Source organism: Sparassis crispa, assembly GCF_003851025.1.
Source record: "Sparassis crispa DNA, contig_000000F, whole genome shotgun sequence".
NCBI lineage: Eukaryota > Fungi > Basidiomycota > Agaricomycetes > Polyporales > Sparassidaceae > Sparassis > Sparassis crispa.
Genome location: NW_020939747.1, coordinates 1658943 through 1685490, shown reverse-complemented (window position 1 = coordinate 1685490; position 26548 = coordinate 1658943). Strand labels below are relative to the sequence as shown.

Here is a 26548-nt window from a genome sequence, read left to right as displayed (position 1 = left end):
TTACTTCCTAATGATCCGGTCCTTAGGAAGTGCTGGTATGTTCTTAGTTGAACGGTACGAGTACACACACGATGAATTACAAAGACCTGAGATCTACGTTACCGGTCAAGGACTAATATATTTCGACATGATTCCGCTAGGCTCACACGGAGGTCGTGCGGTCAGTATCCACGGATCCAGAGCCTGCGCCAGTGGCACCATTGACGGCATCACGAGCCTTCTCGAGGTGAGGCTGAACATAGCTCTGCGCTGTGGCCAGGTATTCCTTACCCGTATCAAGCGCAGACTGCATGGTCTGAGAGGTTGTTTGCGAGTCTGGAACGTATTGCTGTCGATAATGTGAGTTGCGAATCTTCACCGCTGGTTCTTGAGTGACTTACCTGGGCAGTCTGATAAGCACTGTTCGCAAGATTCTTCGCCTGCTCAGCGTAGCCTGCCGTAGCAGCTTTGGCAGACTGGACGTCAAACCAGCCTTGTGACGCGGCTACATTCGTCGTGTTGCTGAGACCTTCCTCGAGCTCGTCGACTGCGCTCGCAGGTTCTTTGTGCTGTTTCAGCACGCTTATAAGTCGCGAAGCCAACAAATATTGGAGAAAAAATATACCTGTGCATGTGCGGCTGCGGTTTCGGCTGCCGTATGCATCTGGTCGGCGTTATGGCCAACCTCGCTGGTGAGCTCGGCGGTCGAAGCTTCAGCCTCGACAAAAGCAGCGGTTTTCTCGAAACGCGCATTACTCCTAGAAAAAGGTGTAACAACTATTCCGTACGGATGCAATGAATACGCACTGGTGAGGAGCCGAAGCACCTACGGATCCGTTTCCGGCCATTGCAATGGAAATAAATGTGCAACAAAAGGGCAATGAGATGGGAACTCGGGAAAGAAAGACGATACAGCCACTGCAAGAGAGCTGCCCATCTTATATACCCTGACCACCAAGTGTGAAGGAGCCCGTTGCAGCCGTTGACGTCAGACGCATCACGTCCACGTGGTCAATCAATGACGTCACGCGTCTCAACGCGTCAGTGGCTACTGTATAATGTTATTTGTTCTACGACTCCGAGTGCTAGTTGAAACATTCTCTACTGCCTACAGTCTGACAAGTACAGAATGAATTGTCCATAACTAGTATCAGACGCAAGATTGCTAGCGATTGCGAATGACATTTCCACGAGGATGTATGGGTATGAGAATAGTAGCTAAACGAAAACAAGGTATTGGCCAAGAACGATGTGGCATGGCGACACCCTCCGGATTGACAGGCAAAAAAAAAGAGAAAACACAGATGAGCGATAAAGAGAGCCAACAACATTTTTTGACGCATCCTCAGATGCAAGATGATGAAACTCGAAACACATACAAACAGCTTATTGCACAACACGTCTTTCCTCCTCGTCGAACGAACCCATCCGCAGGAATCGCGCGAGAACTTCCTCCGAACCGCGTTTGAAAACGTCCACTCCTCGTGCCGGATCCCACACACGTCCGCCTTTGCGCACACTTCCCATGATCGGCGTACTCTCAGGAGTGATTACTGGCCCTTGCGTAGATGGTGACGAAGTGATAGTAGTGTCATTCGACGAGGTACGCGCCAGGAGAGGGGCGAACGGAGACGCAAGTCTTGCCAGCTTCGGAGACGGCGTACTCTGAGGTGGTGTAACCGGCCCGACAATTGGGGATGATGTCTTCGACGAAACAGAACTCTTCCGAGGTGAAGATACCACTGGCTGCGCAGACGAGAGCCTGCGAGGGGACACAACCTTTGGCGGCGACGGGACCTTCGGAGGCGACGGTGATTTTGGAGGAGACAGTACCTTCGGAGGAGTCTCCAGCTTGGGAGGGGAATAATTACGCGGAGAACCAAGGGTCTGAGGCGAGCGCAATCCCGACGGTGACCCAGTTGTTGGGAACGGCATCGTTGACCGCAGAGCGTGTGTCGCCAGAGGGGTCGCCGCTCCCATCTGATCTGGGTCAGCCTTGAACTCGCGGAACGTCGCAGCGGGGAGCAGCCCTCCGCCAGTACCAATAGAACTGTACGCCACCTCCCGCCGCGCTACTCCTGACACACCTCCTCCGCGCGGCTTCACTTCTATCGCCTTCTTCGGCACCATGTCGTCCGTGAGAATGCTAACCTGTACGCTCTGGTTCCGCGTCTCCACCGCCGTGGTCTGCACCCCGCATGTGCGGTACTTTTTACCCTTACTAATTGATAGCGCCGATGCCGAGCTGGGCGCTCGGGAACGCGACCCACTTCCGCTCCTCTCTCTGCCGCCATCTTGCTCGCGCCGTCCGGTGAGCTCTTTGTCAGATTCCTCATCGTCGCCCTCGTCTTCGTCGTCTCCGTCCATGCTACTCGCATCCTGTTTTGCTTGCACGACACGCTCCCGCTCCTTCTCCCACTTACGCCACCCATCATCGCTCGGTGCAGATGGCGATGCCACTATTCCACGGTACGGCGGACGTACAAGACGAGAGGCATACCGCTGGATGCTCGGTACCGTATCCCATGCATTCGAATACGAGAGATTGCTCGGCAGGCCGGCCGACGGAGGTGTCTGCACATGCAATATCGGACGACCTGGAGCAGGGGAACCCAGATGCGCGGTGGGTGGGCTCAGCTCAGCCTCAATGTATTGAGTAGACGGCGGCGGCGAGTCCGTCACAGGGAACACGCGCCGTGGGACATGGCGAGGCTTCTCCTCCCATGGGAAGACCGCGTGTACTTTGCTGCGATCGGGCGTGGGTGGAGTCTCATGCGTCTGACCGATAACGCCTGCATACTGTCCTTGTTGCACAAGCTGCTCAGGAATGACAGCGGGAGGGGGAGGGTTAAAGAACGTGTGTAAGCCAGGACCAGCCGGGGATTGCGGAGGTGGAGGGAATAACTGGTGAGTCGCGTCGTGCTGTTGGCTGGGGATCTGGTCCCAGACGTTCGGGAAGTACGTGTCAACAGGGAAGGAGGAGGGTCCAGGGGCCGTATTCGGCGGAGGCTCAATCGCGGGATTCCAGGAGAATTTGGACGGAGACGGCGGACGAGGCGGCTCAGGGCGTTGATATGGTTGTGGTTGAGTTTGCGTAGGAGGTGGGCGAGGCTCAGGCTGATGGAATGCTTGTGGTTGAGACGGGGCTGGGGGCTGGGACGGGGGTAAGGATGGCAGTGGGCCAGGTGGCGATGTAGGTGCGTGCTCAGGTTGCCCATGATAGTGACGTGCGGGACGATGATGCCCGTGGTGCGTGATGCCCTCGGGAGGTGGAGACCGTGAATGGGACTCATCTCGTCGGTAATCGTCCACACGTGGATGGACATGCACATGATGCTCTGCATGTCCAGGAACATGCGCCGGACGATATTGCTGTTCACCTACATGCCATTCTGGCTGGCGATATGGCTGCTCTGCTGGCAGTGGACGCTGCAACTGCGGAGGGTACAGATGGTGGGGAGGCTGTTCCGTTCTTTGGCCTTGATCAGGTCCACCACTGGAAGGCTTGTATTCCTCCTGCTTTGGAGTTATATCCCCACCCTGCTCCATCTGCTCCTGCGTCTCATGCTGTTCCTGCTGAGGCTCCGGCTCATGTCTAGGTCTCATCAAGTCAACCCGACCCTCCAACGGCAGCGATCTGTATTCTCCTTCGTGCGGACCCTGCTCTGACACTTCGGCTGTGCTGCCGATGCGGCTCATACCTTCCACAGCGATCTTGCGCAAGTCCTCCAAGCCCAGTGTCGCTCCTGCGACAGGTGCGATAGGACCAGTCATTGTCGGGAGCTCACCAAACTCCTGCTCGGTGTCCCATGCGGAAGTGTAGCGCCGGACCTCAAAGTCTGCATGCGCCATGGGCTGATCGGTGCGATAGTGTCTGTCGTACACGTCGTACCATCGGTCGATGAGTGACGCGTAATCGTACGCATTCCGCTGTTGCTCACTAGCGCCTAGCGGGGGCTTTTCAGCGCCCACCGAACCGGGCGCGCGGTATGGGATAGAGGACCACGGCTTGCTGGACCCAATGAAGTGGATTGCGGATATCTTGGACCCAAAGCGTTCGTACGCCGGCGCGTAGCTGCACAGATGTCAGCAATGTCGTCAGGTGGTAGGCCCGCCCGGACTCACGTGTATGCAGCAGAAGGGGTGGTATTATACGTAAAGCTGAGCCTGTGCCAATCGCCTCCACGCCACTCGTTCAAGAGCCCTTGGTCCCCTCCGTCCCAGCTTCCCTTTGTTCGGAGAAGCCCCATTAGTTCATTAAACTTGTCTTCGCCTGGTGAGAAGACAAGCACGCCGGAATTGAAAATATCAGGCCACCCTACATCCGGTACGGCGGCGAACTCGTGGGGGATGGTGAACAGGTGAGATATAGGGCGAATGGGAAGCACATCCGCATCCAGAAAAATTAGCTTAGAATATTGGGTCAACCGGAAAGCATGCAATTTGGTGAGGACATGAGTCAAGTCCGGACGGCCTAGAGTAAACTTGTGTCAGTGACAGGTCAATAGGGGTGCATAATATGTGGATGGAACTGATCGAGTCATTTGCAGCAGTGCTGAGTTGGAATCAGGCAACTTCGGCCAAACAGGCTGTCTCTGCATCACACTGAGCTTTGCTGGGCATAGCGCGTATGCGCATCCAAAAAACAGTCGCGTTCTGGCACTGGTCCAAGGAACTCCTATGAAGTTTTCGGGTAAGAACTCACCTAGCAGTTGCAGGCCCTTGACATTGTCCTCCTGCTCAATGAGTTCCACGCCTACGACGACATCAAATGCCCTCCTCAAGAGCTTGATGGAGGACACATCCACAGTCTCCGGAGTGACAAGACATACTGTCTGAAATTCAACCTCGGGCTGGACAGGGGGAACCGGGTGAAGGTCTTTGAGCGCAGCTGCGACCGCAAGAGCCCCGGGAAGATAGCTATCAGAAGTTAGAAGAGATACAAAAGCAAAAGGAGTGGCCATGGGCGACCTGCGTCGCTGGAGGAGGAACGTCGTCGAAGACGTGGTATGCGAGCGAGAGACGGAGCGAGCGAGATCCAACCCAGTGCGGGCGCCTCCGCGTTGATGGCCCAGTCCTGCGTTCGGTTATCAATTCCCCGCAATTATATGTTGTTTACGTACGCACTGATCTCCGGTCAGTTCTGCTTTCCACCTCTTCTCCACCTCGATGTCAGAACTTTCTTTTTATCCCACTCCCACAGTTTTTTTACTCCGGAACGTCGCAAATCAATGCGCAGACCTTACACGACCGTGAGCCCTGACCAGCCTCGTATCACCCTCACGTCGGAATGCGCTGTGCCTTCTCCGCTACTATTAAATGCTTCCGCTTACCCTCATAGCGTTGGAGGAACTGCGAAAGAGCACTTCGGGCTAATCGATGGGCGATAAGCATTTAGTTGCTGCATCCATGGAATGCTTCTCAGTGAGTGCCAAAAACCATGGGTCAAAGTACTTACGCGTGTTCGCTGTAGCGTGCGTATCATCTATCGTGACATCGGCTGCTCAGAGACTCCACTGATACTGATACCCCACCCCACTCCCCGCCGATGTAGCAATGGGAGAGTCTTTGTGAAAACGCAACCCTTCCCTCACGTAAACGAGACGTATGCGGCCGAAGAACACAATATGTATGTGCTCACGGTGAATGCCAATTGATAATCGCACACTATTTCCTCTTAGGAATAAGACATCAAGCCTCGGGCCCCAGGCTTTATGCAGGGTGAAATGTCTGGAACAGACGCACGTGCAATAGGATCGTCGCGATTGAGTCGATTACGGTATGCATTCATTGATCGCATGCCTTCCTGCACATTTTTCTACCGTAGAATGCTAACAGTATCTAATCTGTCAGGGTCGGGACTCTCAGCAAATACAGCAAACGATTCGCCATTCTTTCTCATGCGGGCTGATATGACGAAAGATATGCTGCGTCTCATATCATCATGGCAATTTTATGGTTTCATTTACTCAGTGTACTTCAACTTTGCTTTGACTTTCCCTTCCTGCTGAATATACATTCTTCTTCAATTTCGGTCTGCGTCACGTCTGCAAACCGACCTTGAAGATGATGAAATTTCATGGAACGCTTTTTCTCGCCTTGCCTCTGTAGTAGACGAACAAGTCACACGAGATTGTTTACAGATTTTCATATTCGTGTCCTTCTCAACGTGTACAATATTAATATTATCGAGAAGGATTTCTGCATGACCGATGAAATTTGGCACTAGTACTAGTCTGACACAGGGAAAAAGACTTCACGGACGCGTCCGGCGTCTAAGTCTAAAAGACAATGTCACGTGGGCGGCCGAAGTCGTTGACGTCGTCGGACTCGTCGCGCGCGACTTCAAGTTCGACGCTGAATGCTTCCGGTGCATTCAAGCCATGGCCTTGTGCTAGCTGAACCAGACACAAACAATGATGACCCTTCGCTTGTCTGTGCTTCCAGCAGGGCTCAGACACTCGATCTTTGCTCGCGTAGGACTGTCCTCATCCCGACGTGTCTCCTCTTCGGCACGCACTTCCTCTTTGTCATATCAGTTCTTCACCCGCACTGCTGCACCCAGCCCATTTCTTGGACGCAAACTTCTCTGGCTGGTACCAATAGCGGGGGGGATCGCTCTCTATGCCGCCCCACAGCCGCGCTCTCGTCTTCCCAGCGTCTTCGCCTCGTCCACACTTATACCATGTCCTCCTTCTCCCCAGGTCCACACAAATATTATGTCTCCCGCAGAACCGGATAGATCAATATTGTCACGCATAATCTCCCTGCTACATGACACCATCTGGGAGCCGCTCCTCACTACACGTAGATTCATTCATTTATTCTTCTTGTTCGCGCCTGTGCTACTCTCCACGCCTATGTTGCTCGTCGGACGGCCTGATTCAAGAATTGCTGGTGATAGATGGGGTGCTGTCTGGTGGTATGGTTTCCTGACGGCTCAGATGCAGCGTGCTGGTCCAACTTTCATCAAGGTTCGCTCATATTTCTTTTCCACTTTATGGACTAGACTCTTGTGCGAGAATGCGCGTGAGTGCAAGACGGATGGCACATGCACGCTTATCACTTCATGTCTGCTTTATTGTGAGACGGAGGTGGTGAATCTGCGTCAACCCATGACTAGGAGACACTCACTGGTCACTCGATTGTATTCATTGCGTCACACCCCATGACTCACTGCCTGCTGTAAATAAGCTGATTTCTTTTATACAGCTGGCCCAGTGGGCGGCGTCAAGAGCCGATTTGTTCCCATCGCTATTATGCGACCGACTAGGGGCTCTACATTCACGCGGGAAAGCACACCTGCTGTCTCATACTAAGCATGTGATCGAAGACGTCTTTCAACGGCCCTTTGACGAGGTTTTCGAGGAATTTGATGAGACACCCATTGGAACTGGTGCTATTGCGCAGGTGAGCAGCATATACTCCAGTTTTGGGAGACATACCGAGCCAGGCCACAGGTCTACAGAGCTACGTTGAAGAAGGACCTTATCCCTCCATCTCACCTCACACCAAAACGGCACCACAGACACGGTCTTCCTTCCGCTTTGATGCCCGAAGAACCGCCCTCCGCCCCAACAGCCGCAGTAGCCATCAAGGTCCTACATCCACACGTTGCGAAGCTCATTGCGCGCGACCTATCCATCATGTCATTCTTCGCCCACCTCTTTACCCTTTTTCCCGGCATGCAGTGGCTTTCATTACCAGAGGAAGTTGCAGTGTTCGGTGGGATGATGCGCGAGCAGCTCGATCTACGGCATGAAGCCGAGAACCTTGACATTTTTGGGCACAAGTTTGATGGGCGGAAGCTTCCCGTGACATTCCCTCGCCCGCTCAGAATGTGGAGCACGCAGGATCTCCTGGTGGAGGAGTTCCAGAATGCGTTGCCCATGGAGATCTTCCTCAAGAACGGAGGCGGGCCCTACAATGACATTCTTGCTGAAGTTGGGCTTGACACATTCCTAGTAGGTGGTTCAGCGAGGCGCGTAAGACTCTGACATCTGACATAATGACGTAGAATATGCTGCTGCTGGACAATTTCGTCCATTCAGATTTGCACCCAGGAAACATCATGGTTAAGTTCTCTAAACCCGTTGCCGTCATCCCTCGCACTTTGGATTCTATCTTCGGCCAATCAATCTCCACTGATCCCGCAGGTACTCCACCCCCTGGTTCGACCGAGTCTGCATCTGATACCGTGGTCTCGCATCTGCGTACACTGGCGAACGACCCACCTGCCTGGCGCGCATCGCTCGAGTCTCTGTACAACGATGGATATGCGCCTGAGATTGTCTTCGTCGACGCCGGGCTTGTGACGAGCCTGAACGAGTTGAACCGCGAGAACTTCCTAGATCTCTTCCGTGCGGTTGCCGAATTCGACGGGTATCGCGCGGGGATGCTCATGGTCGAGCGCTGCCGCACGCCTGAGCTCGCGATCGACACTGAGACGTTCGCTCTCCGCATGCAGCACATCGTGCTGAACGTCAAGCGCAAAACGTTCTCGCTCGGGCAGATCAAGATCTCAGACATCCTTACCGATGTGCTCAAAGTCGTCCGACAGCACCATGTCAAGATGGAGGCCGACTTTGTGAACACAGTCATCTCGATTCTGCTACTTGAGGGTATCGGGCGCCGGTTGGATCCCAATCTTGATCTGTTCAAAAGCGCCCTCCCGATTTTGAGGCAGCTGGGCAGGCAGATGTCTACACAGGAGAATATGTCGCAGCTTCCTTCCGGCAATGTTGGAGTTTTCTTAAAGGCAAGTTCCTTCTGGTTCGAAACACTACGGTCGTGTTGACTTCTCAATCAGGTATGGGTCTGGATGGAGGCGCGTGAGTTTGCCTCCGCTGCGTTCGTGGATGCGGACGAGATGGTTAAATATGATTGGTGCGCTTATTCATTGATCGCATCTGCAGTGTTGTTTGAACTGACATGTTTGCACCCTAGGCTCGCACCTAGTATATAGCTGTCTTCATACAACGGCTGACCCGTTAGACATCCGCGTATACACATTGTACAACCGCGCAGTTCGTACTTCTGGCGTCGTACGCCTCATTGTCTCGAAGTCTATGATCCTCCAGCATGATCCGAATTCCTTGACAGCTGCTGGAGAAGGTTTCTTCTCCCCATCCAAGGCATTCACCGCAGAACCTAGACATAGATGAAACGGATGTTAATTCTGCATCAAACCTAGTTCTATCGCCTTAATCTGTAATGCCTTTGATTGCGGACTGGATCAGGTGCCTCGATGGGATATCTTAGAGAAGGTGCGCACCAGCTGCTTTGACAAGAACCGTGATGCATCAAATCCCCCCGCACCGTACCACAGCTGGCAAAAGGTCGTGTTCGCTCAGGAAGGGCATAAAGATGAAGTCTAGACTTACTCCAGGATATCCGGACGAACGATAAGACCCTCTTATCTCATACTCTTCGTCCAGACCCCACAGTTCGCTGGTCTGACCGATGACGTTGTCTCCAAAAATTGTCTTGAGGCTTTCTCGAGGGTCCACATAACCAGTGCTGCGATTCGGGCCGGGGGGGTTGAGTGAGTAAAGGTAGGTGGTAAGCCTGGCTGGAGACGTACGCCCAGATGATCACATCCGCGTCAAGCTCGGTGTCATCGGTGAAGCCCAGCCCATTTTCCGTGAACCGCTTGGGTTCGACACCCTGCTTGACTTTCACCTGACCGGATTCAATTAATTCAGCGCATCCTACATCAACCCCTGTATAGAATGATCAGGTAAGTGCGAGAACAAAGGTGCACAAAAGGGACAGTATTCACAATAACCTAATAATATGAGTGAGCCACAGATTTCAGCGCGCAGACTCAGGAAGTCGTACCTCCAAGTCGTTCGAAAATGAGAAGGTTCTGGCCTCCCCCGTCTCTTCCCATATTCAGCTTCAAGCCACCCTTCCTTAGTTTGTCGTGCAATGGCTTCTCCCTCGCCCATGCCTGATCCTGGTTTGCGATCGCAACTTTCTTCTGCAAGCCGAACGGTAAGGAAAAACATCTGAAATCGCAGATTTCGGCCGGCATGCCATCCGGATATAATGTTGCGAACTGCGCCGCAATATTCTTCGACGAGACTACACAGGTCGAAGAGCGTTGAACCATCGTCACCGAACTGGCGCCGTGGAAGGACAGGTCCTGGCACATATCTGCTGCTGTGTTTCCGGCACCGACCACGATTACTCGTTTCCCTGTGAACGGCTTCCCACCCTTGTATGCGCTTGCGTGCAGGACTTCTCCGTGGAACAGGTCTCTGTCGGAAATTTCAGGAATCCTAGGTGCGCCTAGAGTTCCGATCGCGACAACGATGTGCGCTGGATGCAGCTCGACCTCGGACCCATCCCTGTCGACCACTAGGTTCCATCTCTTGGTACTGGTGTCATACGCCGCCCTCGGAAGAACAGTTGAATTTGTCCAAACTACCAGATCCTGAGATTCGGCATACTGCTGCATCCAGTCTGCCAGTTTACCGCGTGGTGTATAGCTTGGCCAGTTACGGGGATAAGACTGGTAGAGGACTGCCAGACAACGGGGAAGATCAATAGAGGGCGCACAGACAACCAAAATTGACATACGTGCGTGGTGATTACGAGGTGTGTGCAAAGTAAGGGTCGGATACCGCATTCTCCACTGATCTCCGACGGCACCGTTCTTTTCGACAACTATAGATGGAATATTCATTTGCTTGAAACGAGCCGCAATATTTAGTCCGCTCTGTCCTCCTCCAACTATGACCTGACGTTAAAATCTGACGATGGAAAATGTCCGGTAGCCTTACTTATGATGACATGAGGATCGTTCTCAATCTTCGCTCGTCGTTCCAGGCGTAGTTCTTCCCAGGATAGTGTGTGTCCACCATAGACGCCGCTCTCGGGACCGGACTCCTCGTGGCCCTTGATATCCTCAAGCATCAAACACACGGCAACAGCCTTCCATTCTGGTTCCTCCGTACTCTCATCTGTGAGAAGGTGTGCATACCCGTGTCCGCGACCAATCGCAGTCTCGAAAGAAAACCCGAAAGCGATACCAAAAGGCGTGTCCTGCGGTCGTAAGCCGGGTTGATCATCCAGCTTAAAGTTTGTGAGGCACGCAGCAGGAAGTTTATTGGAGAGGTAAGACGCTATCATGTCGTGCCCTTCCAAAGAACGAGTGTCCCAGGTGAAGGTGAGAGCATCCCGAAGCCATCCATTGGGCAGGATTGTCAACAAGAGCCTACTCACGTCACCTGAGGATGCTGCACCGTCAAACTTGGTGAGCCATTTACTTGCTATGGTGTCTACGTCAAGCATGGTGTCCGTGAGGAAAGTCAAAGTGTTCGAAGGGTAGAAATAATCTTCAGCAGATCTCCTGAGATATAAAGCACGGCTGATCATTCCCGGAATCAAACCTTTCGTGCCTAATAAGGCAGTTGCACCTCCCTTGCAATAGAAACGCAAAAAATAGGGCATTTTGAATGATTTTGGCACCATTTTTGTCCCATATAAGGAGTTGTCAGGCGCCGTTGCAAGGTACATTATTTTTTCGGACATAATATCCAGAAAGCCAAAGATCCTGAATTTTGCATACTTCTTATCACAAATTTTGAGCGCTATCGACCATGTGTGCACATACGCCTGGAGTGGAATCAGTACTTCGCAAAACTCGTTGGTTTTACCACTCCTTGAGACAGTATGACATCTCATCAATTCTTGCCTGATTTGGGTTGATTTGGGTGACAAATTTGATTTTGGGATGTGACACCTGTCTCAGCCCGTCTCAAGGATGCACCAAAGTGCATTTATATCCTCCTATCACTTGGGATTCCCTTGAAGTGAACTAAGACATCAAGATGCATGTTAATCAATATATTTGAGGGGGTTTTTGGATTTTTGTACCTCGACAGGAGCTCAAGATCTTGCCCAAGAATTTGGACTTTGAGCCATTTTCACGTCTTTCCGGCTCTCAGAAACCATCCAGGCATAGCTAGCCTCCAATATTTCCGTAGGGGTAGCTCACATAGTACTACTACATGTACAAAGAAACTCCGAGGCAAAATGTGGAAAAGTGAGTGAGAAAAAGCCACGTGTCTCAAGGAGTGGCAGTGCCTCAAGGACCGGAGATGACTGTATTCTTTGTCGGTGGGAAGAATATGAACATAGTGTGTGACGACCTCATAGATGGCGGTCACCACGAGCATTTGCACGAATGACCGTTCAAGCCCTCGTTTTTGCAACACTGATGATCTCATTTCACAGCCCGAGGCGATACTGGTATACACATGAATATGCCAAACTGAAAAAGGGCCCAGGCGCACGGCATTGAACGACTTCCCGGCAGTATCTATCTAGAAACTCGCTTTGGCCGGTGTCAGCATGTCTACCCACGCTCGTTCATGCTGGTTTGCCGGCTTCACGGCGATCCCTAGCTCGTGCGCTGCGATGATTGGCCATTGCGGCGTTCTGAGAAGCTCGCGAGCAAGGAAGACAGCGTCCGCTTTCCCATCACGAAGGTAAGATTCGGCCTGTTGGGGGTCCGTGATGAGTCCTACAGCTGCGACAGGCAAGTTCGGGAATGCTTTCTTGAGAGCTTCTGCGAAGGGTACCTAAAGCAGAAGTGAGTAACACTTGATTGAGTACACACCAAGGAAATTCTTGCCTGGTACCCCGGACCAAGCTTGATGTTCTGATGAACCCAGTTCCCACCACCGCTGCAATCAACGAGATCTACGCCAATTTTCTGCATCTCTCCCACGTATACTTTACTCTGCTCGATTCCCCATTGCTTCCACTCCCCATCGGAACCAAGCTCCGGACCTTCAGCCCAGTCAGTGGCACTGATACGGACAAACAAAGGTTTCGACCATGCAGCACGGCATTTGGAAATAAGGCGAAGAGGCCAGCAGAGACGATTCTCCAGGGAGCCGCCATAGCTGTCGGTTCGCGTGTTCGAGAGAGGAGAGACAAATTCGTGAAGAAGGTAGCCATGTGCTGCGTGAATCTCAATAAAGTCAACTGCACGCGACGACGATAAGCGCGACGGCGTAAGGGAAAAATTAACGCGAAGAGCGTACAGCCGATTGCCTTGCAGCGCTCTATAGCTTTCACAAAGGCGTCTTCAACATAGAGTAGGTGGGCTTCGTCCATCGGCTTCGGTTTCGGGTACTTATCTGAGAACGGCAGGTCACTTGGTCCATATACTACCGAGGTCATGAGTAACGAAGGCTGAATGTAAGTAGAAAGTTGGACCTTCATCCGGCCATCCACCCTCGGTCTTCTGTGCCACGCGTGTAGCAGTTCGTCGTGTCTGAGCCACATCTGACTCGACCCAAGGTGCGAGTGTGGATGCTTTGCGACCGGCGTGAGCGAGCTGAACACCAATCAGTGTACCTTGGGCATGTGCGAAGTTTACGACGCGCTGAAATGGCGCAATCTGACTATCAGTCCAGAGTCCCTGGCGAAGATCAACTTAGCCAATGTTCAGTAGGTGAGAAGATAACATACAGCATCCTGAGGTGAAATCCGTCCTTCAGGGACGACAGCCGTGGCCTCCATACATATTGCTCCTGCTCCACGAGTGGCAAAACCCTGCGATGATATCATAGTTGAGTCATGTATGAATGAACGCTGACAATAAGGACAAACCCCGATGTGAACCAGGTGCCAGTCAGTTACATGGCCATTGTCTGCGCTATATTGGCACATGGGTGCCTGAAAAACATGCTAGCATTAACGATACTATCTAGAACGGATTACCGACGTACAACGAAGATCCTGTTCTTGAAGGTGATCCCTTTGATGCTCAACGGTTGGAACAGAGCAGGAATGGTGGCGTTCTGAGGATAGATGCTCTGTACACAGTAGAATCAAACGTCCACACCATGACGGTTACTACTCTCATACCTCTGGATATGGCGACCCAATCGAGGGCTCATTGAGCGGATAGTACTGATCCGCACCAGGAACTGGCTTGTTTATGTTGGGCATTATTGTACCGATTGACGATGTTGGGCTATGTCGCGATTGAAATTTTTTCTGTGAGCCAGTTCGTGTAAGCACACTAGGCGAGGGAAATGGAAAAGGTTGACAACGTCGACGAGCGATGGTGAACATTCGAACTTTCAATACAGAGGATCCAGATCGATCGAAACGGCTGATAGATCTTGTTACAAATCTCTCTGCCATCGAGTGGCGTCATCGCGACTGCCAGGCACCACTGCTGAACCGCTCACTCAACTTTCACTAGCCATGCCAGCGCACGTGCACCAGGTCTTTGTACAGAGCATCCGGAAAGAAGAACCAGATGTCGCAATCAACTCGAGTGCCCACTCTCCACCCATCCAGTCGTCCTCTGGGAGAGGGTATATCGGGAAGATAGGCTCTTTGTCCGAGAAGGATCAGTATATCGGGGAGGCAGAGTCTCTGAAAGCAATTGATATCGCTGCTCCGGAGCTCGCCCCCCGACTAATAGCTTGTGGCGTGTTAGACGAGGAGACAGCAGAATCAGAAGGTGATATCGGGAAGCCCTTTTTTCTCTGTGAATACAGAGACATGCGCTCGTTGTCTGATAGCGCCGCTGAAATCCTCGGAAAGAGATTGGCAACCGAGATGCACGCATACAAGAGTAAAAAAGGGTTTGGCTTCCACGTCCCAACGTACTGCGGTAGAACAAGACAAGAGAATGGTTGGTATGATTCGTGGGAGCAGTGCTATGACGCTCTCATTGGCAGTTTGCTGTCCACGCTTAAAAAGAGGGGGGGTTACGAGAGCTTATGTGAAAAAGGCGACCAAGTTCGCAACCGGTGAGTTTTCTGGTTACACAATGTGGTGATGATACTCAGCAAAGACGTCCGTAGAGTGATTCCTGCCCTGCTGAGGCCCCTTGTCATTCAGCCGGTTCTTCTCCACGGAGACCTATGGGTACGTCCTTATATATATAGTCGCATACAGTCCACAACGCACCTGTTACAGAGTGGGAATACTGGGACGGATAGAAAAACAGGCAAACCCGTGATATACGACCCTTCTTGCTATTTTGGCCACAGTGAGGCAGAGTCAGTACTACTCAATACTATTCCAACGAGAGACTGATCGTACTTGGATGATATCGCACAGCCTGGCTATTGCTCGTATTTTCGGGGGATTCCCAAGATCCTTCTTCCAGACATATCATCAGTATCTTCCGAAGTCGAAGCCCGAAGATCAATATGAGTTGAGGGGTGATCTCTATGAGCTATACCATTACCTGAACCATACGGCTCTCTTCGGTGTAGGTTAACTTTGCCTCTGGTTGAGATCTTCGTGTAGCTGACGGGCTGGCGTCAGGGTTCTTATGCAGGAAGTGCAAGACAAAAGATGGACCGTCTTCTTCGAGCTTTTCCGGAAGAAAAATAAGCAGTTGCAAGGGGTGGATATTTCATTGGCAGTCAAAATGATGTACCGCAGTTGTATTATAGAATGCTTCTACGACAGTTTCAACGAGTAAATAAACAGTGAGTGATCTTGCTAGAGACTCGGATATGTTAAGCGCCGTGTTGGAGGCTGTTGCACAACACGAACAAACAAACACTCAAATGTGGCCGTTGGTCAGCGAAGTCGAGCGCGTCGCTCTTGCTTGCCACCATCCCTTTGTACTGCTGCCGTGAACTACTACTGCTTGTCGGAGTACTTGATTGGACTCTAGACATCATCCAGTATGAGCCAAGGTATGTTCATTTTTCTTCCGGTCACCTAAGCTTTTCACAGCGTTTGGCTAGCTACAGACCTCGAAGCATCGCGCAGCTATGATGAAACTGGGTATGGTATGGATGAAGACGAAGAGGAGTACGAGGAAATTACACAGGAGGATTGTTGGACGGTCATCTCGAGCTTCTTCGAGCAGAAGGGTCTCGTCCGGCAGCAACTGGACTCCTTTGACGAGTTCGTGCAGAATACAATGCAGGAGCTTGTAGACGAGAATGCGGACCTCATTCTTGACCAGGCAGACCAACATACCGGGCATGATGCAGACGTTACGCGCCGCTACGAGATACAATTTGGTCAAATTTACCTGTCGAGACCGACCATAACGGAAGCAGATGGCTCAGTCGTGCCAGTGTTCCCGCAGGAGGCTCGACTCAGGAATTTAACTTATTCTGCGCCACTATATATCGAGATGAAGAAGAGAGTTTTGGTTGGCAGAGAAGACCCGGAAAGTGCGACAGGGGAGGTAATTTGGGAGCAAGAGCAGGAGGAGACATACGATGACAGCAGAAAGGTGTGGATCGGCAAGGCAAGCATCACGTTCTCCTTGGCCGGCACGCGTCTCAATGTTAGGTTAGGTGCCAATCATGCTCCGGTCGACATATTGCATCCTGCATAAATTGAAGGATGAGGACCTGTATGATCTCAACGAATGCCCGTACGACTCGGGCGGCTACTTTATCATAAATGGCTCAGAAAAAGTGCTCATTGCACAGGAACGCATGGCCACGAATCATGTCTACGTATTCGCGAAGGCGCAGCCATCGCCCATCAGCTTCCTCGCCGAGATACGCAGCGCGGTCGAGAAAGGTGGCAAGACAATCAGTCAGTTCCAAGTGAAGCTGTACCACCGTAATCAGGAGCGTTCGGTATGCATTTACCACCCTTATTTGGTGCACCTTACTGAGACCTGCTTGTAGTTGGGGAACGTTATGAAGGCCAGTATACCATACATTAAGGTCGACATTCCTATCTGGGTAGTCTTCCGCGCTCTGGGCGTTATATCGGATCGCGACATCCTTGAACATATATGCTACGATATGCAAGATGCGCAGATGCTTGAGATGCTCAAGCCTTGTATTGACGACGGCTTCGTGATCCAAGATCGCGAGGTTTGTTCAATGACTTTGCATGATTCCTTCCGCATTGACATCCCATGCAGGTTGCATTGGACTTCATCGGAAACCGTGGAACAACCACCGGTCTTAATCGAGAGCGCCGCTTGCGATACGCGCAGGAGATTCTCCAGAAAGAGATGCTACCGCACATCTCGATGGCGGAAGGTTCGGAGTCGAAGAAGGCTTACTTCTTCGGATACATGATCCACCGGCTCCTCCTCGCTGCTCTAGAGAGGCGTGACCTTGATGACCGTGACCATTTCGGCAAGAAGAGACTGGATCTAGCTGGGCCATTATTGGCGAATTTGTTCCGCATGCTGTTCCGCAAGTTGACAAAGGACGTCTATCGATACTTACAGAAGGTTTGCTAATGACTCGTGCATTCCTTCTGCATCAACTCACTTTTTTTCCCCAGTGTGTCGAGTCCCACAAAGAGTTTAACTTAAATCTTGCCGTCAAGTCCAATACGATCACCAATGGTCTTAAATACTCCCTTGCCACTGGTAACTGGGGTGATCAGAAGAAGTCGATGGCGTCGAAAGCCGGCGTGTCACAGGTGCTCAACAGATACACGTATGCATCGACTCTGTCGCACTTGCGACGTTGCAACACTCCATTGGGAAGAGAAGGCAAGATTGCCAAGCCCCGACAATTACACAACACGCACTGGGGTATGGTCTGTCCAGCCGAGACACCTGAAGGACAGGCATGTGGTCTTGTGAAGAATCTCTCTTTGATGGCGTGCATCTCTGTCGGATCGCTTTCAGCTCCCGTCATCGAGTTTTTGGAGGAGTGGGGTCTAGAGTCACTGGAAGAGAACGCACATTCAGCTACGCCGTGTACGAAGGTGTTTGTGAACGGCGTGTGGATGGGTGTTCACCGTGACCCTGCAAACCTGGTCAAGACAATCAAGAAACTCCGTAGGAAGGATGATATCAGTCCCGAAGTCTCCGTGGTTCGTGATATCAGGGAGCGAGAGTTACGTCTCTACACTGATGCTGGCCGGGTTTGTCGGCCGTTGTTCATCGTCGAGAACCAGCAGCTGCTTCTGACTAAGAAGCATATTGATTTGCTCAATCGCTCGGCGGAGGAAGAAAAAGCTCTCCCTGGCAGTGGATACAAGTGGGACAATCTGATCAAATCTGGGGTTATCGAGTTATTGGATGCTGAAGAAGAGGAGACGGTCATGATCTGTATGACGCCTGAAGACCTCGACAACTCCAGGCTTCAGTCTAGCGGCGTCGATCCGCATGCGAATGACGAAGATTTCGATCCCGCTGCACGCCTCAAGGCCGTCACCAACGCCCATACTTGGACGCATTGCGAAATCCATCCTAGTATGATATTGGGCGTGTGTGCAAGCATCATTCCATTCCCCGATCATAATCAGGTAGGTACGCTGAATTTGTGGACCGACTAACGCGTTAACAAGCACACAGTCTCCGCGTAACACTTACCAATCTGCCATGGGTAAACAAGCTATGGGTATCTACTTGACCAACTTCCTGGTCAGAATGGACACCATGGCGAACATCCTCTACTATCCTCAGAAGCCTCTCGCGACCACTCGTTCGATGGAGTACTTGCGATTCCGCGAGCTTCCTGCCGGACAGAACGCGATTGTTGCAATTCTGTGCTACAGTGGCTATAACCAGGAAGATTCCGTCATCATGAATCAGAGTTCCATCGACCGCGGTCTTTTCCGAAGCATGTACTACCGCAGTTACATGGACTTGGAGAAGAAGAGCGGCGTGCAACAATTGGAGGAGTTCGAGAAGCCGACTAGGGACACTACTCTCCGCATGAAGCATGGCACTTATGACAAGTTGGAGGATGATGGTCTAATTGCTCCTGGTACCGGCGTCAACGGCGAAGATATCATCATCGGCAAAACCGCGCCTATCCCGCCTGACAGCGAAGAGTTGGGCCAGCGTACCAGAGCTCACACCAAACGGGATGTCTCGACACCTCTGAAGAGCACCGAGAGTGGCATCATTGACCAGGTCCTCATCACGACGAACGCGGATGGCCAGAAGTTCGTCAAGATTCGTGTTCGGTCCACACGTGTTCCCCAGATCGGCGACAAGTTCGCATCGCGACACGGTCAGAAGGGTACTATCGGTATCACGTACCGCCAGGAGGACATGCCCTTCACGGCAGAAGGTATTACCCCCGATATCATCATTAACCCACACGCTATCCCGTCGCGTATGACAATCGGACACTTGGTGGAGTGTCTGCTGTCGAAAGTTGCTACCCTCATCGGAAATGAAGGTGATGCCACCCCTTTCACGGAACTCACTGTGGAGTCGGTTTCCCAGGTTCTGCGGCAGAAGGGATACCAGTCGCGTGGTCTGGAAGTCATGTACCACGGGCACACCGGTCGCAAGCTGCAAGCCCAAGTCTATCTGGGCCCGACATACTACCAGCGTCTGAAGCACATGGTGGATGACAAGATCCATTCTCGTGCAAGAGGTCCCGTGCAGATTCTCACCAGGCAGCCTGTTGAGGGTCGTAGTCGTGACGGTGGTCTGCGCTTTGGTGAGATGGAGCGTGACTGTATGATATCTCATGGCGTTGCAGCGTTCCTGAAGGAGCGTCTGTTCGAGGCTAGTGATGCTTACCGACTGCACGTCTGTGACATGTAAGCAGCTTTTCCCACCACTTCGACAAATACTGATTGTCTGCTCCTAGTTGTGGTCTCACGGCTATTGCTAACCTCGTGAGTGTACTCATTTCATTCCTGGATGGATGATGATTCACACCAATTACTCCTACAGAAAAAGCAAACATTCGAGTGTCGCTCTTGCAAAAACAAGACGGCTTGTTCACAGCTGTATATTCCTTACGCCGCGAAGCTGTTGTTCCAGGCAAGTTAATCGCTACGTTTGTCTGACGCATTATCTCATGTTGTTATCCAGGAATTGCAAAGTATGAACATCGCGGCTCGTCTGTACACAGTCTCCACAGGGCGCATTAGGGACTAGATTTCCTCGCCAATCTTCACATCAGCTTGGGATGACCTGAAGATGATTTGCATGTATACTACATATGAGGTAGAATAAGATATTGTCCCAAGGATTATTGCCTACTCGTCCTTCATCAACCCTTCCCGCTCGTGGTCGTCGCCCTCGTGGCGCTGGAGGGCAGCCCTCCGTTTTTTGGCGTTCACGTCGTCTTCATCGTCGCTGCCGTCGTGCGCCTCTTCCTCTCCGATGTCGAATACGACCGCATCTTCAGCGAGTGAGCCGCCTCCACGACCAACGAGAGTAGCGGCGTCGTCGTCAATGTCTCCGCGTCCGTCCATCCGGTGCTCCAACGCTTCGAGGTCGTAGTCTTCAGCGTCCTCGTCGGCCTGCGCGAGCTCGTCGAACATTGCTAATGTAGATATTACCAGAAGGTAAGCACACGACCTAGAAGTTAAGAGGAGCACCACGTATCTTCTGTTGTTGACGGAGGGACGCCATAGCCAGGCGATGGCAACGAAGTCGACAAGGAACAGCAGTGCTAGCCAGCCATCTAGCAGCCACCACTGGACCTTCCATGACTTGGCACCGTAGTCTGTAAGGGGCGATGTGAGATTCAAAGAGCCAGGCAGTACAGCACGCCACTCACCTTCCGCGAGGCGTCCTGAGAATGTGAGAGACGAGACGACGAAGAATATCGCAATCACAAGGACAGTCACGAGCAGGATACGGTACAACCATGTGAACATCGAGAGCTTATACCGCTGCTTACGGGCGGCAAGTTGTGCGATCGTCGCTGGGAAAAACGGCGATATTAATATAAAATCGGACGACGCAAAGTAGAGATGCGCTACCGTTGAGAGCGTAGAGAATCCAGAGTAGGAAACCGCTCAGCGTGAAAGCGAGGGGAATGACAAAGATGAGCAGGACGAAAGCGGAGGTTGACTCCAGCTCGAGCTCTACGATGCCAATGGCATAGACAACTGTAACGCATAGGTCAGCAAGATTGCATAGCGAATTTGAGGAGTTTCGACGCACCTCCGAAGAGGAAATGCGCTACGGCAAGGGCTTGGCACTTGAACATAGTTTTGCCGAGGGACTCGCGGACGACGCTAAGGCCCAATGATACAATCAATAGGAGGAAGAAGGAGAGAGCGTTCCGGCCGGCATCAAAAATGGCGACTGTGCAAAATGGTCAATTTCACCACCGATCAAGCCCACACAGATACACTTGCCGACGATGAGGAATACAGTAGCGGCTGCGCCTTTTCCATGGGCATTCAGGTAACGATAGTATGCTGACAGTAGATGTTAAAAGATATAGAAACAAACACGGGCAGAGCGCATACCCCAGTCGGCAACCATCTCGATGATCAGGAAACCTAGTAGGCTAGACAAGTAGTACTGCACATCGCGCATGAGAAATCGGTGCCCACATTGCCGATAATATAACAGCGCACCTGAATCGGAAGCAAGTCCTGCAAGTTTTTGAAACATAACCATGCCCATCCAACAGCTAGGACAGTGTAGATGATGAACATTGCGAGATAGAACTGGAAAGAGTGATATCGGCATGACAAACGATTAACGAAGGAACCCGCGAACATACGTTGACCTTGGGATAATCAGTAGCGGGCAGTTTGCCGTCGAATTTGTTGCGGAAGAAGACAGATCCGGTGTAAGTAGGATGGAAGGGAACGTCGGTTGGTGCTTGGCGGGCAGAGTTGGACAACACCGTGACCGGGACAACAGCTGTGGGCCGTGTGAGTAAGCGTAAGCACGATTCTCGTCATGGGTATACTCACCAACGCAGTAGTATCCTGTCTTGCGCACTTTGTATTGGAGGGGCTCATGATAGGAGAGGATACCATCGGGGCTTGGGTTGAGGGCTGAACTGTCTTGACGCCTGCCGTTCGTGTCCACATCTCGCCGCCTCCAAGGAGAGGTGTTGTTGCTGGGCGGCGGTGTCGGGTTTCCCTCCGGATTGTCCCAGAGGCCATTTGAAGAGACATCCGACGAGGAGGACCCATTGGCTGAGAAGCTCACGCGAGCCGACCAGAAGCTTGTGTCGTTCAACGACTTGCCTTCGGGCAAGTCGATAATGAATCTCCCCAGCTGCGAGGTCGAACAGAAACCACCGCGCACGGCGTCGGAGGTACATACGTATGTTTTCTGCTGAGTTTTCTGAATGAAGGTGCCGCACCTGCTGCGGGCGAGGGGACTCACCGGTAAGTCGTTCACGGTGGATGTGACTTTCCCGAGGTAATGCATGTCGCGCCATTCATATATTACCATCGCCAGCTGGCCTTGCGAACTGCTATCGAACGTGACTGGGAGATGCTGAGCATGTCTGGGGACGACAGCTGGTCGCGGGGCATACCATTGATGTAGGTCGACTTGCCCGCCCACATTCCGGAACATATCTGGCGGTCATAGTCCTTGTCTGAGACGGGGACCTCGTAGGCTGTTGCAGAAGAAAAAATGAGAAGGAATGAGCAGAACGCCAGCCAGGACCTGAGACCGCGCAACATCGCGGGGAGCGTGATCGAGAGGAGGAGGAGATGTTGATGGCTGTTGTCCGCGTCCTCCTCGCATACGGCCCCTCCTCCACGCTAGTTCCCCGCCGTCCACGACTGCGCAACTACACCTAGCCATTACGTGGCTCATCTGCGCGAACATTCATCTCATCTCCCCCCATCCCAGTCCTCATGCTCGGTGACGACGAAGATGTTTTCGACAGCGTCACTTGGGAGTCTCCTGCCGCGCCTTCCAACGACGTTGGCACCACCGCTGCACTCTCCGGCCCTGGGTACAGGCAGAGTACCGCAGAGAGCGAAGAGGAACGAGGGCCAAACGATCCCAAATGGGAGGGATATCTTATAACTACTGTCCGGGACCCAGTCAAGGAACTCGCTGAGACCAAGGACGCATATGTGTCCTACTTGGTCAGTGCTAAGGTGAGCCTTTCAGTCACCTCTTGACCCCATGCATTAATGTCCTTGCGCTGCAGACCAATCTCCCTATCTTTTCGACACCCAACCCATCCTCTCGCAGGCGCTTCCAGGACTTTGTGTTCTTGCATGATCACTTGGCGAAGGATTTCCCAGCATGTGTCGTGCCTCCATTACCTGACAAGCACCGACTTGGTATGTGGATAAGGACAGTACCCGTAGATTCATTCTCTTGACATTGTGCGACAGAATATGTCACCGGAGACAGATTCAGCCCGGAGTTCATGGAACGGCGGCGACTCGAGTGAGCAGCATGTGCTATGGGGGTTCAATTCTACTCATAAGATGCACTTTGTAGGCTCCACCGATTCATACAGAGACTAGCGCGACATCCAACACTGCAGCGGAGCACATTATTGCGGGCTTTCTTCGAGTCTTCAGAATGGGTCCGTCTACCTGCGCGTCCATTTTCTTTCTCGTACTAATATCTCAATCGAAGCATGTCCACATGCACCAACACGTAGCGCATCCCCCCGGCCCCGAGCCGTCGGTCGGGATGATCGACAGCATCTCCGACACGCTCCTGAACGCGTTCTCGCGCGTGCGCAAGCCGGACGAGCGCTTCCTCGCAATGCGCGAGGGCGTAGACAAGTTCGAGGAGGGCATCACGCACGCGGAGCGGCTCTGGAACCGCATGCGCAGTCGCACGAACGGTGAGTACCCTCGCGTTCCGCGGTGCACCCCCTCCCGAATGCATCTGAGACTGAAAGAGACGGCAATCTGGAATCGTCCGGAGAAGATCTCACCGGCGACTATCATGATTTCGCGGTCGCCGTGCAGGGCCTTGGGTTCCTCGAGTCCGGCATTACGGACCCGCTAAACCACTTTTCGAATACGCTGCTGGAGTTCTCAGCGCTCCTGCGCCATACGGTATGTCTCGGTTCCTGTGCGGAGAGTGGACTATTACTGACGTGTGCCGATAGACGCACACAAACACAGACCCGTTCCTCGTGCACCTACACTCTTTACTCACGTACTCGCACGCGAACCGTGCGGTCCTGAAGCTGCGTGACCAGAAGCAGATGGACTTCGAGGAGCTCTCGGATTACCTATCGGGGATCACGTCGGAACGAGACAGGCTCGCCGCGGTGATCAACGGTCACGCGGGCAGCACTGGTCTCGGGCTGGGTGCCTACCTGAAAGACAAGGTAGACGCCCTTCGCGGCGCTGACGACGATAGGAGCCGAGTGGAGAGAATGCGTAAGCTGGACGTGAAGATCAAGGAGGTAGCGTCATTCGTTTCTTGAAACGTCGTTTAGTGGGCTCACGTTTAACATTTGGACAGCTTCAAGACGCGGTTACAACTGCACACGAAACATCTGACGCGTTTAGCGAAGAGACCCTGCGGGAGCAGACAGTCTTCCAGTACGGGAAAGAGGCTGAGATGAAGGAGATGCTTGGAAACCTCGCGGACGGAGAAATTGAATTTTATAAGGCGGTAAGCCAGGTTTCTGGCGGCATGTTCATCGAGATTCTGACGGTCCTATTGCGATTCCAGGCTATGGAAGAATGGGAAAGGATTATACCAATAATTCAGCGCATACGTGTGGACGTCTGACGATGTATCCGCCCGTTGGCTGCCTTCCACCTTCCCACTGTACTTATAGTTATCACAGCATCATTTGGACAAACACATCGTGGAGAATTGCGGATGAAAGTTGAGTGCTGATACAGTGGAGGGCTGCGCTACATATTACTAGCGATACATAGAAAGGGGGGGTCAGGACTCGCGCTCCTTGCCCTTCCCTTTCGGATCCTCTTCCTTGCCTAGGTTCAGTTTGTATTCCGATTCTTGGACGGCCAGGGATAACTGGGAAAGCCGGTCAATTAACGTGGCTGATTGCACGTGTGTCGGTGATGTAGCTCACGTTGATGACGCCTGTGTCCACTGCGCGCAGCATATGGAGCTCTGCGTTCTCGGATGCGTTGGATGTCGTGTGTTGTGGTATGGCCGGTACCCATGGTGGGGCATCCTTGGGTAACATTCAAGTGAGATCAAGGCGGTTCTGGAGAGACGAAGACTCATCATACCTTTCCCTGGCTCGCGGTTGGAGCCTTGTCGTCCTGAAGCTCGATTACGATGGCGAATGATAGATCGTCTACACATGCGTTCAGGCTATGATGCAGTTGTGTGTGGCAGATGCCTACCGCCCATGTCCATCTGGCCTAACTGTGACTCGACCATGCTCAGCTTGACGAGGAAGGAGCGGAAGTACTGGCCGAGGACTGTGGCGGTCATAGCTTCCTGCACCCTTTACAGATATTAGATTCTGCTTGTCGAGTCAGGGCGAGAAGTCACAGACCTGGTGTCCTTGTTGTAGGACTCAACCTGGATCATGTTCCGCACGGCAAAGATGAAGCGTTCAAGCGGACGGTCCTCCTTGTCCTTGATGACCATGATCACTTTGTCGACATTTCCCTGCACCAAACCATCAGGCTCTATCGGGAAAAGACTGTCAAGGATAGCGCACCAAGGTGAGCTCCTCTGCGACGGCCTTGACCGCGCCTGAGATGTACTCGTTGAGGGCGGGGTGACGTGATTGAAAGACGGGGGTGTTATACTTCTTCCGGCGCACGAAGAGGTCTACAGGGTAGACCTGACGCACGTACAGGATAGTATGGATCGCGACTTCGACTGTGGCGTTCGCGTTATCATATGTGCGGTAAATCGAAAAAGTGGGTGCGCACTAAATTCGCTGATTCCGCGGACCGTCTCTGACAAGTGGGGTGTAAAAAAAGTTACTAAACGAATAAATCAAGTAGTTGACCCACGATTGAAGGTCAGGGGGGAGTCGCTAGCCACATCTCCCATGTCCTCGGGTGTGAGATCGCAAATTGAGGCGCGCTGTCACGGTCACGGTCGCGACGCACGTGTCACGTGATGACATCACGATGGGTTCGGATGACTCACTCATGCAACTTTCATGCTATCATACTAAGACAACCACTGATACCCTGTTCACTGCATTGCTGCACCATATGGAGGCAGCCCTCGATCCATGTCAGCATTGGCATGTGCACCTTTGAGAAGGCCCTCTATGGAATCACTGAGAAAATTGTACACTGCGCCTGCCAATGCGATGTTCAACTCGAGCAGATCATCTCAAGTCGAACGTCATGTTGGTGGGTGCGGTACACAATCTTCTCCGTGATTCAATCACAGGTTGGGAGGGTCTGCATCCATGACCTCAAGGACTGCATTGCTGAACTGGACACCACTTCTGCCCGTGCGAGGTACTACAATTGACAAAGGTACGCCCTGTCTTGCATTTGTTGTAGTACTAATTGTTGGTGCTGCTGTACATGGTTACTAGTATAGCCAGGAGGCGAGGAATGCGTAGGGAGAGACTCTGTTCATTCTGTGAAGACATTGCGAGCTGTACTTACATCTTAGATACCCTGTCTTTTCTATTGCTCTGCCCCTGCGGTGATACCTTATGCCGTTTCATAGTAATAATAACTGTTAACTGTAATGTTTTATGCACCCCAATTAACAATATATTGCTCTCTGAACCTCATTTTGTACGAATTGCACCGGAAAATGGTATGCTAGAATAGATAAATCTGCAGCCAAGAATACTTTCACACCGTGTTTCAGGCTACAGGTCCTACAGCGTCCTACAGAGCCTCGGAGACTACCCGACTACAGTCCTAGCGATACTAGCCGATACTCCTGTAGGAATGGCTCATCTACAGACCTCTACATAATTTGGGATATTGCTACAGACCTCTCAGGCCTACGTGAGCT

At 52.2% G+C, this 26548-nt stretch overlaps 11 protein-coding genes across 11 annotated transcripts; 5 read left to right on the top strand and 6 right to left on the bottom strand.

Moving 5' to 3' along the window:
• Positions 1-7: 7 nt before the first annotated feature.
• Positions 8-827, bottom strand: SCP_0105840 (hypothetical protein; the record flags this gene model as incomplete). The annotated part of the gene is made up of 6 exons (XM_027752814.1): positions 8-21; positions 71-93; positions 147-328; positions 381-548; positions 605-737; positions 787-827. The coding sequence occupies 6 exons, from the start codon at positions 825-827 to the stop codon at positions 8-10; spliced, it is 561 nt and encodes a 186-aa protein (XP_027608615.1).
• A 538-nt stretch (positions 828-1365) lies between these two features.
• On the bottom strand, positions 1366-4943 carry SCP_0105830 (glycosyltransferase family 8 protein; the record flags this gene model as incomplete). Its single annotated transcript, XM_027752813.1, has 3 exons — positions 1366-4054; positions 4105-4453; positions 4685-4943. The coding sequence occupies 3 exons, from the start codon at positions 4941-4943 to the stop codon at positions 1366-1368; spliced, it is 3297 nt and encodes a 1098-aa protein (XP_027608614.1).
• Positions 4944-5358: 415 nt separating this feature from the next.
• On the top strand, positions 5359-5733 carry SCP_0105820 (hypothetical protein; the record flags this gene model as incomplete). The annotated part of the gene is made up of 3 exons (XM_027752812.1): positions 5359-5453; positions 5534-5608; positions 5661-5733. The coding sequence occupies 3 exons, from the start codon at positions 5359-5361 to the stop codon at positions 5731-5733; spliced, it is 243 nt and encodes an 80-aa protein (XP_027608613.1).
• A 662-nt stretch (positions 5734-6395) lies between these two features.
• Positions 6396-8944, top strand: SCP_0105810 (ABC1 family protein, mitochondrial; the record flags this gene model as incomplete). The annotated part of the gene is made up of 6 exons (XM_027752811.1): positions 6396-6953; positions 7192-7389; positions 7440-7943; positions 7997-8737; positions 8789-8865; positions 8926-8944. The coding sequence occupies 6 exons, from the start codon at positions 6396-6398 to the stop codon at positions 8942-8944; spliced, it is 2097 nt and encodes a 698-aa protein (XP_027608612.1).
• Positions 8945-9214: 270 nt separating this feature from the next.
• Positions 9215-11277, bottom strand: SCP_0105800 (FAD/NAD-P-binding domain-containing protein; the record flags this gene model as incomplete). Its single annotated transcript, XM_027752810.1, has 7 exons — positions 9215-9307; positions 9363-9498; positions 9563-9701; positions 9761-9766; positions 9820-10506; positions 10564-10716; positions 10767-11277. 7 exons carry the CDS (start codon positions 11275-11277, stop codon positions 9215-9217), a joined length of 1725 nt encoding a protein of 574 aa, XP_027608611.1.
• A 1034-nt stretch (positions 11278-12311) lies between these two features.
• Positions 12312-13950, bottom strand: SCP_0105790 (Putative NADPH dehydrogenase; the record flags this gene model as incomplete). The annotated part of the gene is made up of 8 exons (XM_027752809.1): positions 12312-12569; positions 12623-12978; positions 13038-13163; positions 13213-13417; positions 13468-13551; positions 13609-13674; positions 13728-13814; positions 13867-13950. The coding sequence occupies 8 exons, from the start codon at positions 13948-13950 to the stop codon at positions 12312-12314; spliced, it is 1266 nt and encodes a 421-aa protein (XP_027608610.1).
• A 261-nt stretch (positions 13951-14211) lies between these two features.
• On the top strand, positions 14212-15357 carry SCP_0105780 (fructosamine kinase PKL/CAK/FruK; the record flags this gene model as incomplete). Its single annotated transcript, XM_027752808.1, has 5 exons — positions 14212-14765; positions 14820-14883; positions 14935-15017; positions 15079-15232; positions 15289-15357. 5 exons carry the CDS (start codon positions 14212-14214, stop codon positions 15355-15357), a joined length of 924 nt encoding a protein of 307 aa, XP_027608609.1.
• A 301-nt stretch (positions 15358-15658) lies between these two features.
• SCP_0105770 (DNA-directed RNA polymerase II subunit RPB2) lies at positions 15659-19810 on the top strand (the record flags this gene model as incomplete). The annotated part of the gene is made up of 10 exons (XM_027752807.1): positions 15659-15668; positions 15720-16234; positions 16284-16574; positions 16626-16817; positions 16868-17185; positions 17239-18213; positions 18263-19467; positions 19518-19545; positions 19604-19693; positions 19745-19810. The coding sequence occupies 10 exons, from the start codon at positions 15659-15661 to the stop codon at positions 19808-19810; spliced, it is 3690 nt and encodes a 1229-aa protein (XP_027608608.1).
• A 101-nt stretch (positions 19811-19911) lies between these two features.
• Positions 19912-22200, bottom strand: SCP_0105760 (hypothetical protein; the record flags this gene model as incomplete). The annotated part of the gene is made up of 11 exons (XM_027752806.1): positions 19912-20384; positions 20439-20585; positions 20644-20772; positions 20828-20971; positions 21025-21087; positions 21139-21193; positions 21250-21342; positions 21399-21541; positions 21595-21961; positions 22016-22119; positions 22170-22200. 11 exons carry the CDS (start codon positions 22198-22200, stop codon positions 19912-19914), a joined length of 1749 nt encoding a protein of 582 aa, XP_027608607.1.
• Positions 22201-22497: 297 nt separating this feature from the next.
• Positions 22498-24358, top strand: SCP_0105750 (Sorting nexin-4; the record flags this gene model as incomplete). The annotated part of the gene is made up of 9 exons (XM_027752805.1): positions 22498-22746; positions 22800-22935; positions 22990-23044; positions 23099-23186; positions 23240-23453; positions 23513-23670; positions 23724-24026; positions 24086-24238; positions 24299-24358. 9 exons carry the CDS (start codon positions 22498-22500, stop codon positions 24356-24358), a joined length of 1416 nt encoding a protein of 471 aa, XP_027608606.1.
• A 162-nt stretch (positions 24359-24520) lies between these two features.
• On the bottom strand, positions 24521-25612 carry SCP_0105740 (DNA polymerase zeta processivity subunit; the record flags this gene model as incomplete). The annotated part of the gene is made up of 8 exons (XM_027752804.1): positions 24521-24610; positions 24669-24773; positions 24832-24899; positions 24949-25052; positions 25104-25219; positions 25272-25435; positions 25489-25515; positions 25573-25612. The coding sequence occupies 8 exons, from the start codon at positions 25610-25612 to the stop codon at positions 24521-24523; spliced, it is 714 nt and encodes a 237-aa protein (XP_027608605.1).
• Between the last annotated feature and the right edge of the window lie 936 nt (positions 25613-26548).